The following is a 15,292-nucleotide window of genomic DNA, read 5'->3' as shown; positions in this document are numbered from 1 at the left end:
AGAATTCACCAACGAACGATTTAAATCGATGACGTAATCGTTTGAGATTCATTATGACCACTCGTAAGTTGCCACAACGAATTGAGCCCACAAATGATTATGCCACCAATAATGTTGGTTCTAAATAATTTAATTGTAATCAATTATATAATAATAATAATAATAATAATAATAATAAATAATAATTTTTTTAAGCAACAATTAAAATTCTAAAAGAGCATTATTTGCTTTGTGCATATAATTAATTATTATTTTATTTCCTCAGATCTAAATAGATATTATATTACTTCGATTTATTAGTATATGGGCCCTATTATAAAAAATAAACATAATATCGTACACAAACTTTATATAGAGTTTGTATACCGTTTACGTGTTTTTAAAATAGGGTCCTTGGGAGAGAAGTACATATATAGTACTAAAATTACAGTCTGTAAGTTGGTAAGCAATATTCAGGATATAAAACAGAGCGTCAGAGCTCCTATATGATATTTTTGATTCTACAATTAATGTTTCATTTTTTAATTTTAGTTACCTATAATAATGATCAAATGCATGAATAACACAGATATAATATTTGATAACCAGTTTGACAATTTGCATTCTGCCGTGGGATAGGTTATTGAAAGGAATTAAGGTTTTTAGATTTATTCGTTTTCCCTGCCATTAATAGATGCCACCGCTTGCAAATTAGCCATATATCTAACAGCTCGAGTGCGTGAGGTTTGCTTCCGTTCTGTGCGTTTTACTTTTTTAAGCATAGTTGCCTGAAACAAATTATTTGTATTATTTGTAGTGCTTTGAAACACAAGCGATTAAATTTTAAGTCGTACGTCAATGTAATGTACAAAAAAATATTTTGAATAAGAATAGTAATTAAATTAAATAATTTAAAAATTGTTTATAAAATAATAATGTAATCAAGACTTGCAAAATAATGTCGCATAAAATCATTAAGTATAAATTTAAATGCATACTTAATTTTAACAGAATAAGGATGTTTAAAAAGACTTGAAAAAGTTTTAATTTGCAAAACATTTAAATTAAATTACGATGTAAAATCCAATGCTATAATCATATGACTTACTTTTAAAGCCGATTTGAGAATCACTAATTCGCCTGGTCCTTGTACCCAAGGTTCGCCGTCAACTTGCACGGGTACTTCATTAGTTAAATGAATTTTAACATGTCCACCCTAAAAAAAAATATATTGGATTTTAAGTGTGATCAACTTAATCACTTCACTAGCTATACATACCTGAGCTATTCTTTTAGCATATCGAAGACCTGTTTGGATTTGTCCTAAATGAACTACTCCAGATACGGCCACAACCTCCAGCATACCATCCCAGTGGTTAGGTGTGGAAAATTGTTCTTCGTTGCAGTTTCGACCCCATGGCTTAGCTCCTGATCCCCAACTTAAAAACATTTTTAAGTTTAAATAAATGTCTTTTTTTGTGATTCATTTAGTGTTAAAGAAGTGCAAACCTCAAAATATTTAAAATGATAAGTCCTTCGAGTTGAGGAAGTACGACCAGTTTTCCATCTACTTCCAAACGAACGCCATGTTGCAGATTTTTACAAGGTGGATGGATAATTTTCCTCAATCCAACATTTAAGTATTCAATCTTGTTACCAATTCTAGAAAATATTAGTTATATTTTTTATAATCTTTGTGCATGAAACGTTTTAAAAACTATTTGACGCCATACATTTTTTATTTTTATTAAAAATAATCTAGTACATTAATTGATACATTAAATAATTTGGATATATATACATATACATAAACATAATACTAAAATAATTTTAGATGAAGTCATCCATCGGTAACAACTCCTAAGATTTCTAGTAATACATGTAAGTTAATAATTACGTTAATAATTTTACTAGACGATTTTGACTTAATCAAACCTAGGGTTGATTATAATATGGATATTACATATATATTCGTAAATTCATAATGCATTTAAAACACAGATAAAATATATTGTTAAATAATCCATTCATACGAAAACTTATGTTAAAATTGTGATTAATATTTTTCCACACAAATTAATAGCATTAATCTGCAGAATTGTTAATGAAATTTAGGTATAAGTATAATTATATCTATGTACTATACTTATAATATGGTATATACTTATATATAAGTAGTATAAGTAATTTTGATATTTTAATATTTTTGTGTTTAATTGTTTATGATTTAAATTGGCTCAGTTTAAATACTTATCCTTTATTATGAAAGTAAGATATTTGAGATCAGTCTCTAATACATTTATTGACTATTATCATTTTTCATTTAAGATATGAGTTATTTAATATTCAATACAGTAAATAAATATTTGCCAATATCACTGGTAACTCCATTGCCAACACAACACCTTCTTCTACACACGAAAACACGATATTCAAATTTTTTGAGGATTTTAAAGCTATAATTAACCCATTACTACTCCTATTAACAATAGTTTTAAATAATCTACTTCCATCTTTTATTTCTTTACTTATAACCTATAATTTCTATACCTATACTATAATCAAAATATTAAATAGTTAAATTATTATTAATTTCCTATTTTCATCTCCCTAAATAAAAAAAAAAAAGAAAAGATGTATACGTATTTTATCTCTTACTTTTGCTTTAAATAAATTTCTCTTGACAAATTATATCCCCTATTAATAATAGCTTTTCACTCATATTGTGATAACATATTATTAATTTATTATTATATTATTACCCATTATTATTATTTAAAATTGCTATTTTTTTTAGTTTGTTGTATTATGCATTTGTCGTAATTAATTGTTAAACCATTGTATATAATTCTGTAACTGTTGAGCTATAATAGTTCTTACTAAAAAACACTTGAATAAAAAAATAAAAAGTATATTTTAATTTAAATCCTTACCGGCTGTTAAATCTTTCTGGATTTTTTTCTCGAGCTTTATGAAATGCAAGGCATAAATCAGCATCAATGCCAATTCCAAAGTAATTATTCATCACAAAAATTTGAGTGTTATCTTCACTCATTCCTATAATGAAATAAATAATTTCGAATACTAATTAATATTTAAATTAACGAAATGCATAAAATGTCAAAATTAAGCTTACCAACTGAGTTAGGTACGTGAATTGGTCGGCCGTCTGCTCTATCTTCGTGGTGAATGACCACAGTCCATCTGTCTAATCGTATTTTTTCTGCTTCTATTACATCCTCTAATAAATGTATAGGTTCGTCTGAACCATTGTACCCGGCACCCCATTTCAATACACGAGCTAGATCATTGCCAGTGCCTAATGGAACAATAGCGCATGGCGGTGATGAACATTCACTATCTTGACCCACGTTATCTAAACACTGAAGCACCCAGCCAATCGTACCATCACCACCACAAACGAGAATTTTATAATCTCTAATGTGTCTAAACACGTACAACCTATAGAATAAATAGTATTTTAATATTTAACATAATATGTATATTATATATGTGTGTGTGTGTGTGTGTGTGTGTGTGTGTGTGTACGTATTTTCTTAGTAAAAAGTTCAAAAAAACGATAAAAACCAACATACTGAAATACATAAAAACTGTTAGATGAATTATGTATTATATTTTATGTGTTTAATTACATTTAATTTTTTGAAATAAATAAGACTCAATTTTTGAAAAATTATTTTAAACAGAACAGTAATATATAAACGTATATACAATATGCATCAAAATGAAATTACATAAGTTTACTGAAGATAATATTTATTTATAGGATAATTAGTCAAATTAAGATGATTTGGAAAATAACTGTTTTATAACAACAAAAAAGAAAAAAAATAGTTAAAGGAAGTATTTAAAAAATGTTGCAGATTTTTTTTTTAAAGAAAATCAGGAGAATTTCAAAACTATAAAGGTCTATCAATAATTATTGTATTATTAAGAACTATTATTTTTCATGTAGATTTTAAAGTTGTAATGTTTAATTACCCAGGAAGTGGTCCTCCATTTCCCAAATCGAATACTTGATAAGGATTAAGCAATTTTCGAAAACTGGATATCAAGCTTAAACCTTGACAGCCACCCGACTTGACATTTACAAATACTAATAATGGCTGTGTTTCTGCTGGTACCATTATTGGATCAATGTTTGGTAATAACATAACTAATAGATGTTTGTGTTCATATTCAGCACCTCTAAGGAGGTACATGGCATTTACTGCAATATTTGTCTCGTTGTACATGATAACCAATGAGCCGTATTCGTAATAAATTGGTCCAATAGTTATAAATCTGCAATCTAAAAAATATAAAATATGATTAAAAAAAAAAAAAATTGTTTTTTCAGCCACATAAAGTATAATTTTGTTATAATTTTTAACTATAAATTTATAATGTACCTTCTCCTAAGAAAGTCATTAAAATATTTTCATAAGTTCGTTGAGATAAATTTGTTGGTAAATTTCCAACAAATAAGGCGATATTAGGTCCATGAGGATCCTGTTTAAGTTGCAAATAAAATCGCATTAATTCCATTTGTCTAAGAGATTCTTGTCCAATATTTTTTATTATATCTAATGGTTTTTCATCAAAATCAAGTACTCGTTCCGTCACTGTAAAACAGTGAAAATATTTATATAAAATATAAAAATAGAATTGTATATGATTAAACCCTAAAAAATATGTGTTTAATTTTCTTGTTACCTCCATGTTCCAACAGAAGTTGACTGAGTCTATAGTCAGTTGAATTGTGCGAAGTAAAACCGAACCGAGATAAAGACTCAACAATCAGATCTTTAGCTGTAGTTTGTCTATCAACAGAAACCACGCAAAATGGTATATCAGTCTGAAGACGGCCAGGATAAACTCTTACTAAACCACCATGACTGTCTTGCCTAAAAAATATTGTATTAAAAAATTAAATGTACAAAAAAATCTAATAACTATTGAATATACGAACTTTAGCCGTAGAAAAACAGCAGGCTTCTTGCCTCCTAATCTAGTAACATTATTTATTGGATTAGGATCTTCCAAAATTGGTTCATTTAAACCATATGCGTCAGTCAAATAAAAGTTTTCTGAAAATTTTAAAATAAATAGTTTACACAAGATATTTCATGTTTCACCAAATAAGATACTTTCGAATAAGATTAAATATTTTATATTCAACAGTATAAAAGTATTTTACAAGCCCATATATAAATAAATATATTTTATTCGCCTTAAACAATCATAAATAATAAATAATAATATATTATTTATACTGTGTATACAGTAAATATACGTATAGTAATAAATATAGATATTTAAAATAATTAATGTAGTAAATTAGTAAAAGAGCAATAAATGCTAGTATAAACTATAAACAAAAATCTTACTTTATTTTAACTTAGTACTTGATTTCTATAATATACTGGAAATGAAATAAACTATCATTATTTCAAAACAATTTTTTGAAGACTCAGGAATTCCATGTTAGTATGAAAAAAAATTATTGAGATAATCAAAAACCAATAATATTTGAAAAATATTGTATGTATGGCACTTTCTGGTACGATGAGACTTTTAGGGTAACTTTTGATTGATCACTCATAAAATATTTACAGAAAAAAATCAATAATGTAAAATTAATACATTTTTAGTTTTGTTCAAAAAAATTTAAATTGAAAATAAAAATTTGTAATCATTTTAATTAATACTGAGTAAATTTAATAATACGAATTTTATATTTTCGTTAGTAAAGTTCATAATTACCTGCAGATTGAGAGATATTTAATGATTGAAGTATTGTAGAAATGAGCGTCTCAGTTTTTACTGCTTTTGGAACTTTTACCGTGAAGCTGGTATGTTTTAAATATGATGCATCACCGTCGTAAACTTTAACTAATTCTATTTGGAATAAATATCACAGTTATTTTTTACATTCTGCCTTACAAATTTACAACAATGATTTATGTATATACCTTCATTTTTATCTTCTTTAATTTTTTCAATTTCATACATTTCCTCATCTTCCACGTCTTTAGTTTTACTCTCACCACTGCTAAATTCAATCGATATACTCCGAGCTATTGACACATGTTAATAACATTTATTAGACTTTTATATGTTATTATTTTTGAACCTATCTTACGCGTAGCTTTTTCTTTTCTGCGCACTTGTACCCCAATAATTGATTCCATTGGCACTTCAGTTCGTGGAATGCTGACTGCATGAGGTGGTAAGTATATTGGACCAAGAATACCAAAATCACATTCGAACGGTATTTGACTGCGACATGTTGCGTGGGCCTAGAAAATTAAATGATACCATAAAATAAAATGGTTATTTTATTTGTTTTCAAAATTATGTATCAATATTGCAAATTTAAATTATTATATAAATAATCATAGGCGTGCGTACAGGGGCAGAAAGGTGTGCTCTTGCTGCCCCTGGACGGTTTGAATATATCTGGAAGAGCCGAACTGGTCCAAGCTGGACCGCCACACCGGTAATGTTTAATACAAAATAAGTTGGTTATCAAAAAAGTGTATTGTTACCAAGCTAATCTTTTCTGTGTTTAAACTTTAAATAGGCTTTGAAGCTTAAATTTGAGCTTAAAAATGTTAACTTAATACTCATGTATGTGCCGATAAAAATATTCGCTGCCACCGACTTGAAACTCTGCGCAAGCCTATGTAAATAATACACATAGAGAAATAAATAAATAAATGCATAGCCTAGAATATTGTGATTTGTATATTAAACGAACGGTTTTGAATTAAAAATTCAGCATCAGATAATTCAAAAATTCAAAAAAATATTGACACAAAAATGATTAATCTAACCGAAATATTAATACATTATAATGATGGTTGAATTTAAATGAAATAAATATTATAGTTTTTTAAGTGTTTTTGCACATTTAAATATATTTAATAGTTAGTATTAAAGTTAGGTCTTAGTAAGTGTAGTAAACCGACCTATGTCATATTAGTAATCTACACATGTTCTAATAGACATGACCTATTCCTAGGTGTCCTTTTGGCAACTATTATTTGGCAGTTAAAAAACTCTCTCTGTTACATCCGTATCCAAGTCTCGTATGCAAGTGTAAGAAGGGTAAAACACCGTTCGCTGCTTCATATAAATATGACTACTGTTAGTCTAAGAATTTTAGAAAGAACAAGTTATCCGAACTCAGCCTCAAACACTATCTGATCGTGTAGCCCGCGCGCTTCACATCGCCGCCAACTCTAGTGCTCAAACACTTATCTTCTCGGGCAGACTTTTATGTTCTGTCCTTAAATTTACTTAACCATTGTTTGTACTTATGTTTATATTTTATGTGTTATAATATATATTACTTTTAAACAAACTTATTATTGACTCCAACATATTTACTGTCCAAACGAAGCTGTCAAGAGCCGTCAGTATAATAAATATTTTTGTATTAGTGTACAGTGGTTCAGAACCTGATCCCTGTTCTACTCACTACAAAGGCTTTATTCAGTAAATATATATATATATTAAATTTATCGAATTTTATCATATTATAATTAGTCTAATACATATAATCACAAATCATACGCTAAATAAATATTCATTAAAACATTTTATGAATTTATAATATAATATTTTTTTTACACTGTTCAGTTCAAGTATTATTTGATTAAACTTTATTCAAAATAATAGAGCCCTTTTCACTAAGTATTTAATGATACATTTTAGTTATAAATTTAAATTGTGCCTATTTAAAAAGCATTTACAACTATTTACATACCGTAATACCACACCATTCACAACGAAATCCAGCCAGGCAGTCTGTGGTCCAACATGGCTTGACACAAGCATAACACACTGCACCTGGTCTAAGATTTCCTTCTCTCCAATGATGTTCATGATGCACGGAATCCAATAATTTTCCAGGGTGATAAGTAGCTGTTTCTTTACAATCGGCGACTGCCGACGATATACAATCGACATGGGTGTAGTAATGACAAACTGTAACATTTTTTTATACATTCCATGAATTGATAAAATGTTGTTTTTTAAAAACGTTGATAGTTCATTATTTGAACAATAATTTTGTCATTTTTATTTATCAAATGTATTTAAAACAAAGTTCACTGCATGTAATTTTTCGGTTGACAATAATTACTATTATTTAACTATATATTCTAATATTTTTATTATTAAATGTTGTTTTATATATATTTTTGGGTTTTTTTAATATACTCTTTCATTTTTATATTAATACATGCCTTTTTTGTATTAAAATAAAAATATACAACTTTTAATTACTTACACAAATGTTTAAGCTCAATGTATTTTAAATTTTTTTTATTTATTATATATTACCACTATTATATTAAATATTACGTTTAATATCGATATTTAACAGTTAACGTCGATCATTAATCAAATTGTATCTATACGCTTTATCCGTCAATATTATAAATACTAAATTCGTTCATACGATTAACTGAGAGTTACTCATAAATATATTATATACAATTATTTGGACTGTTATTTATTAACACGATTCGTGTATATCAATATTTATTTTAAACTTAATTTTCTTGGTTCCGTTTTCTATTAAAATTTAAGTCAGTGGTGTAGCTACCACAGGGAAAGCAGGAACCGTTGCCCCTAAGGGTCAACTTTTTATATAATATTGTATGGCAAAAAATGTATTTTTCTGTTTTAATTATTTTAAATACAATTATATAGGGTATTTATAATTAAAAAAAAAAAAGGATCTTATGAAAATAATTTACCGATTAAAATTAAAAATTAGTAAGTCATAGAGTGAATAAATAAAATATTTTACTTACTTTCACAAGTAACGCTGAAGGTACGACCATCGATTTTTTTACGGCAAACATTACAACATCTTTGGTTTCTAATTCTTATTGGTTCGGACCAACAATGTGATACTGGATTCTAATAATAAAATATAAAATATAAATACACAGCAAAATAACTTATGAAAAATTTTGAAAATATGAATATATATATAGGTGTTACCTACCTTAATTAAACTAGCTGCTAGACTATGGCAAGGTGATATGCCGGGTTTTTTTAGGCAACTTTCGTGAGCTATATAATTACATACTGAAACATTAAAAAGCAAAAAATCAAAGGCTGTAAGCGATCTACAATTGTACACAATAGTATTAACAGAACCAGAGACAACACGTTTGCCGGTTTAAATATAGTAGGTACTTGTATCATAAATTATTTTTGTATACGTGTTTTATACCTTAATTGTAGATATCCTCAAAGACCAGACGCAAAAAGAAAAACAAATGTTGATTGTCAACAAAATGCTATAAATTATCAAATATTAACATTTTTATTTTAATATTCTTAAATATATGTATATACGCTAGTTGATTTTTGTATTTTTATTATATTTTAAAAAAATTGTTATTAAAGTTAAATTTATTTTCATTATTATACTAGTATTTACGTGTTTTATAATTATTATTTACAATGTTTTAAAATGATAATTTAAAAAAATTAATATTAAATAATAAAATTATGAATGTGAAGATAATTAAATGTTGTATTTTATTTGATATATAATATACTATATTTATTGATAATTAGTTTATTTACTATTACCAGTCAGTAACTGTCTGATAGTATTAAAAATATCATAAGTATCATTATATTAGACTTATCAATTTATTGAAAAATTGTAATCTTACGCTACTTTAATATAATTTACAAACTGAAATCTTATGAATAAGCGATGTTCTAGAATGATTCCAATAAAGGGTCTGTTTTTATGAAGTATTGTCTGAGAACGGAATTTCTATGAAAAATTCTTAGTTATTCTCGCCGACAGTATGATTGACATCGAATGATAGTATTCATCAAGAATTGTTTTTTACTAAATTCCAAATTGTACATTATACATCATATCTACAACAACATCTATTTGATAAATTTAATTATTGATTTTTTACTTTTTTAAAGTATTAATTTCCGAAGTAGATTACACAGACACAATATTACTGAATCTGATGAATTACTAAAAAATTAATAGACTATCGCGATAGAAATGCAATTTCTCATATTATATCTATATATTTATTATGTATATTGCTATTTGGTGAATAAAATAATCACAGATGATAAAGGATTTCATTCCTCTTAACTGATTTCATGTAGCTTTTCAAGTTTGATTATGGATTACTTTCATGTAAAATAGGATTATTCGTTATTATTAAAATATACCTACATTATTTTAAAATTGTTATCAGTACCTGATGTTATTAATGATTTAATTCATTTGAGATTATGAAGCTATTATAATATATTAAAAAAAAACCCTAAATGTAAATGATATTTATGTACTGTTCATACTGGATTTCATGATTTTAAATTAGATTTCAATTACTTTCGGATATTCGTGTCCTGTCATATTCAAGTTGTACATAAGTATATTTATAAGTATACGTAGGAATACTCTTGGGTAAAATTATTATTTTTTTTAACGACGATTTATTAAATTCATGTATATCCATTGTTATAATATTATATGTACATTTTTATAGGAGGGGAAGTATAATAATAGCTATGGGCGTTTTGTTACAGAATAAAACTGTTTGGGGGACAAGTCCCACAGGGATTACAGTGCACCGGGAATATGGGTTGATCAAATTTTTGCTTTTGACGTCACGAAGATGTTTGCTAACAGTGTTGGAAACACAACACGTTTACGGTAAAAAAAATTATTCATCTGAAAACAAAAATAGTCAATCTAACAAACACATTTGACAATACGGATTTGAAATGTGAAACCATCGAATGCTGGGTTATCTTTTCATCAGAACGAACACTACGATTAATATGTACTTATATTGCATACACAGAACGCCGTTTAATAATAAGTCCTTATAAGTTTGAAATTAATAGAAAATGAATATTATACATGAGGTACTTGAAACATAACTAAAATAGTAGGAATAGTAGTATTTTATTTTTATAATTCTTATGATTTTGCAAAGATATTTAAAATAATTGTATTCATCAATTAATTATTTATTCAACTAATAAATAGAAAATTTATAATATAATGGTACATAGGTATAATTCATGATTGAATATTTTAATAATTGTCTAATCGTTAAACTAAAATTCATTTTGTACGTGTTATTAACACTATTTAAAATAATAAGCTTTATGATATAAATTGTATATTAATTTTATAATTATTGAATTTCAACCATTTTCTTTCTTATGACAGCATAGACATATATTATCGGTACATAATTATTAACACACATTATATACAACACTTATATTAATAAATTCAAAGGAGTTATTGCATTTAATTTTAGGTATTAATTTAACATTTTTCAAATACCTGCGAGTTTATTTCCTACTTTATAATCCCACTTTTTCATCGGTATAGTCTAAATAGATTTTATCATTGTAAACAATGGCACAAAATTCGTTTTTCAAATAAAGCATGTTGAGCATATTATATCGTTCTATTTGTCTTTCTATCACCGTTCTATCGGCCACTAAAAGCATTAACAACATTTGGTGTATGTACGTGTTTTATTGCAAAATATATATACTAATATAACGAATGTCTGTGTTTGTCTTTGTCTTTGACAACATAAATTACATCACATGATATTCAATGTTCAGTTATGCATAAAATACTCGTGTATGCGAATAAAATCTACGAGTAACATGTTAACGTTTCTATTTCATTATAACTTTTAATTCTATTTTGGAAATACTACAGTTATATATAAAAGTAATTTGGGTGTATTATTGAAATGGTAGCTATACAATTTTACACTCTAAGAATTCTACTTGTATATCGGTACATTCATGTTGCGGAAATATTGAACTTCACTACGGAACTTGATAAGTGAAAATCCCATTGAATTAGTAATGATGAGTACATCGTTTTCTCGTCAACATCGATTTATTTTTCTCTGAACTCTTTTAATACATGATTCGTTCAAGATCAAATGATAATGTCCCGATAAAACACTAATCATTTTACAAACTAAGGAATACACATAGATGTATAAAGGCAACAAAATAGATGTATTTCGTTTTGAGCTATAAGTAAAGAGATCAACGAAAATGGTGAAAAACCATCTGAATACATCTGTGGTTAGTCGAATTTATCAATACACAGGTAATAAAATATTAAAAAAGCGCGCGCTCACAACACATACGCACACACTCACACACATGTACCGTGTACTTAAATTATAGAAAAATCACTTAACCTAAAAACGTGTTGTTTATAAAAACCCTAATCAACATGAAAACGAAAGACAATAATGTCATCGCACCACCATAATCACCAACATACAGGCACGTAAACAAGGGGATGTTTTAAGGGTTACCCTCCCCCCCCAGCTGAAATTCAGGAAAATTATTAAATATGTTTTTATAGAGTAAAATTAATTTATAGATTATACAGTTATGAAAACGAATGATCTGAAAACTCCCTCAAAATATTTTTTTTTTGTGTTCGCGCCTGCCAACACCATCACCAACATCACCACAACCACCAACAACACCATGACCACCACAACTACCACCGTCACGACCACCACTGACACCATCACACCACCTGCACGACGACCGCTACCACTCGTGACAATATGTACAGATACATGATCTATACGTACGTACACGCGCGGACACAGCAGCCAATACATGCGTCATAACACGCGACCCTTAGAACATAGGTGAGATGGAGTGAGATGAGCTTTGAGCGGTGGTGTCGCGCCGAGGAGACCTGGCGAGGATAGTGGTCGCGAGTGAAGCGCGGTGAATGGTTGGGGGATAGACGGATGTTGGCGTGGGGGTGTCGCGCGTGCCGCTGACAAACGGGAGAGGGGGGTAGGGACAAACCTGTGCAGAAATTGCCCTGCGTCACGACGCCCCACAGTAAATTGGTGCAATTGTGACAGTAGGCCGGTAGGTGGAAGGTTTTCTTGGTGAATACGTGCCCTCGGCAGTCCGCCATTGTGCGAGCAGTACTGCCGCCGCCGCCGTCTTCCCCACCGCCACCCGCACCGGCGCCCGGCCGCGTCCGTCCCAGCCAGATTTCCTATATGTGCCGAAACCCGGTCGGCAAACACGTCACTACTGCACCGCGCACGCCACACACACGCACACACTGTTTACGCACGCGAGACGACGACGACGACGACGACGACGACGACACCGACGACGACGACACGGACGACACCGACACCGGCACCGGCAACGACGGCGACGATGTCGTAATATCAAACGGTCGTGCCGCGGGTATTACGGTTCGCGTGCGTTCGAGTTTGATGCGTTACATCGTTCGGCAGCGCGAATTTCGGAACACGGCGAACGGGTCGCGGCGCGGATAATATGTCGCGGCCGCCACCACTACCACCACGGCCACCACCGGCGGCGCGGTGTACGTGTAGCGTGTAACGTGGTGCGCGACGCGTCCGTGCGGGACAACGGAGCCCGTATGTGCGTACGCGGACGGCACCACTGTCCACCGACCACCACCACCACCACCACCACACACCGTCCGCACCACCGCCGCCGCGTGCGATCGGCACTACGGTCGACGTCCGTTTACGTTGTGTACGTGTGTCGTGCGGCGCGATCCGCCGAAGACGAAGAGGTCGACGATGACGACGACGAGGCGAGACGTACCCGCCGCGGCACGCACACACACTCACGCGCCCTCGTTGACGTACACACACTCACGTTCGCTGGCGCGCACGCACACACATACACACACGATCACTCACACACACACATAAGCGCACGCGCGCGCGCACACGCTGCAGGCGTGATCGCGGCACCGAGAAAATATGATAACGAACGAAAATATAACACGGAAAATAATAATATAATAATAATAATAATAATAATAACAACAATAATAATATAACGATATGTAAAACGCGACTGCGATCGCCCACGGGGCCGCGCGGATGATCACGTTATTTCTGGCCCGTATTCCATCGTCGCGGCACGACTAACGCAGGACGAGCGCACCGGCCGTGGTCTCCGTCGTTGGATTATCGCGCGCCGCGCGTCACACTCCGCACATTCTCGCACGCGCTCGCGCAGACGGCACACTCACAAGCGCACGGGGACGGACACTCGCGCGCAAACGCCACGCATACAAGTGCACACGCACACGACGAGCACGCACTCACACGTAGCTCATACACACAAGCTTGCGCGTACACACGCACATACACGTACGCGCGCGCGCGCACACCGTTCATGTACAGGGCAGGCGACGACGGCGGCTACAGCGACTCGTCGGCGGACGTCACGGGTTGTACGCGGGCGCGGCGCGACGAAGCACCTCCCGCGTGCTCGCCACCGTAACCCCTCGGGCCACCGACCCATCATCGTCGCCGTTGTAGTGTATACATTTATAATATACACATGTACAATTTACGTGTGCGCGCGCGCGCGTGTGTGTGTGTGTGTGTATGTACGATATGGTGGCGGCGGTGGTGCTGCTGGACGACGACGACGACGACGACGACGACGGCGACGACGACGACGTCGACGCCCCCGCGCCAATCGGCCAGGCCCTTCCGTCGGCTCGTCGGCGTCGATAAAGTGTCACACCGGGAGCGCCATCTGACGACCAACGCCGAGCGTTCCGCTACCACCGCCGCCGCTCTCACGGGCTTATACACGCTGACCCGCGGCGTGCGCGACTGCCCCGTAGTACATCACGCTCTAGTCGTCTCGGTCGCCGCTTACGGACGGTGGAAAATAAAAAATTAATAACCTATACATGTGTATACATTTACTACGTATATGTGTGTGGTGAGAGTGTGTGTTGTACATGTCAACGAATCTCTTCCGAGGGGTTGCGTATCGGCCGCGGTAAAACAAATTTACTGGTGCACGACGCGCATAAAAATAGAAGCGCATACCGAGCCCGTTCTCGTTTCGCTTATCTAAAGACGTTTACGGGTAATTGGAGTAATTTCAAAAGCAGTGGGGTTGATTTTATCCTGTAGGTCCTCCGCACGTTATATTATATTTCTAAACGCTTGTATAAGTGTGTGTTTGTATGTGTGATCGCGTGTGTGCGCACTCGAGTACGTGTACGTAGGACGCTCGCAAGGACCAAAATGTGTACAAACGATATAATAATATATCCCTTGACGCGACAGTCCATTAGCGTATCCATCGTATACTCGTGTGGACCACCGAGAAACATACTTATACTTATGTATAAACAAAATTATTTCTTCTGCTCAATATATATATATATATATATATATATATATATATATATATATATATA

General features: G+C 32.3%; 1 protein-coding gene across 1 annotated transcript; it reads right to left on the bottom strand.

The window, feature by feature from the left end:
• Positions 1-262: 262 nt before the first annotated feature.
• On the bottom strand, positions 263-14,162 carry LOC112679296 (diacylglycerol kinase theta). The gene is made up of 17 exons (XM_025549044.1): positions 12,874-14,162; positions 9,005-9,087; positions 8,808-8,916; positions 7,754-7,974; positions 6,125-6,281; positions 5,955-6,059; positions 5,746-5,880; positions 4,952-5,069; positions 4,696-4,886; positions 4,392-4,604; positions 3,982-4,291; positions 3,116-3,441; positions 2,913-3,036; positions 1,489-1,641; positions 1,259-1,418; positions 1,088-1,195; positions 263-767 (listed from the first exon to the last, which is right to left on the bottom strand). Exons 1-17 carry the CDS (start codon positions 12,986-12,988, stop codon positions 648-650), a joined length of 2,748 nt encoding a protein of 915 aa, XP_025404829.1. The 5' UTR covers positions 12,989-14,162; the 3' UTR covers positions 263-647.
• Positions 14,163-15,292: the final 1,130 nt, after the last annotated feature.

This window comes from Sipha flava, unplaced genomic scaffold, assembly GCF_003268045.1.
Source record: "Sipha flava isolate LNK unplaced genomic scaffold, YSA_version1 134_pilon_pilon, whole genome shotgun sequence".
NCBI lineage: Eukaryota > Metazoa > Arthropoda > Insecta > Hemiptera > Aphididae > Sipha > Sipha flava.
The sequence above is the reverse complement of the archived record's forward strand: the minus strand, read 5'-3'. Positions and strand labels throughout refer to the sequence as shown.

Excerpts from the sequence above, each read along its gene's own strand:
- LOC112679296 (XM_025549044.1), bottom strand. The coding sequence starts at position 12,988 with ATGGCGGACTGCCGAGGGCACGTATTCACCAAGAAAACCTTCCACCTA. Across the intron at positions 1,642-2,912 it reads CCAGAAAGATTTAACAGCCG|AATTGGTAACAAGATTGAAT; the intron begins GTAAGGATTTAA and ends AATATTTTCTAG. Across the intron at positions 768-1,087 it reads TTCTCAAATCGGCTTTAAAA|GCAACTATGCTTAAAAAAGT; the intron begins GTAAGTCATATG and ends AATTTGTTTCAG.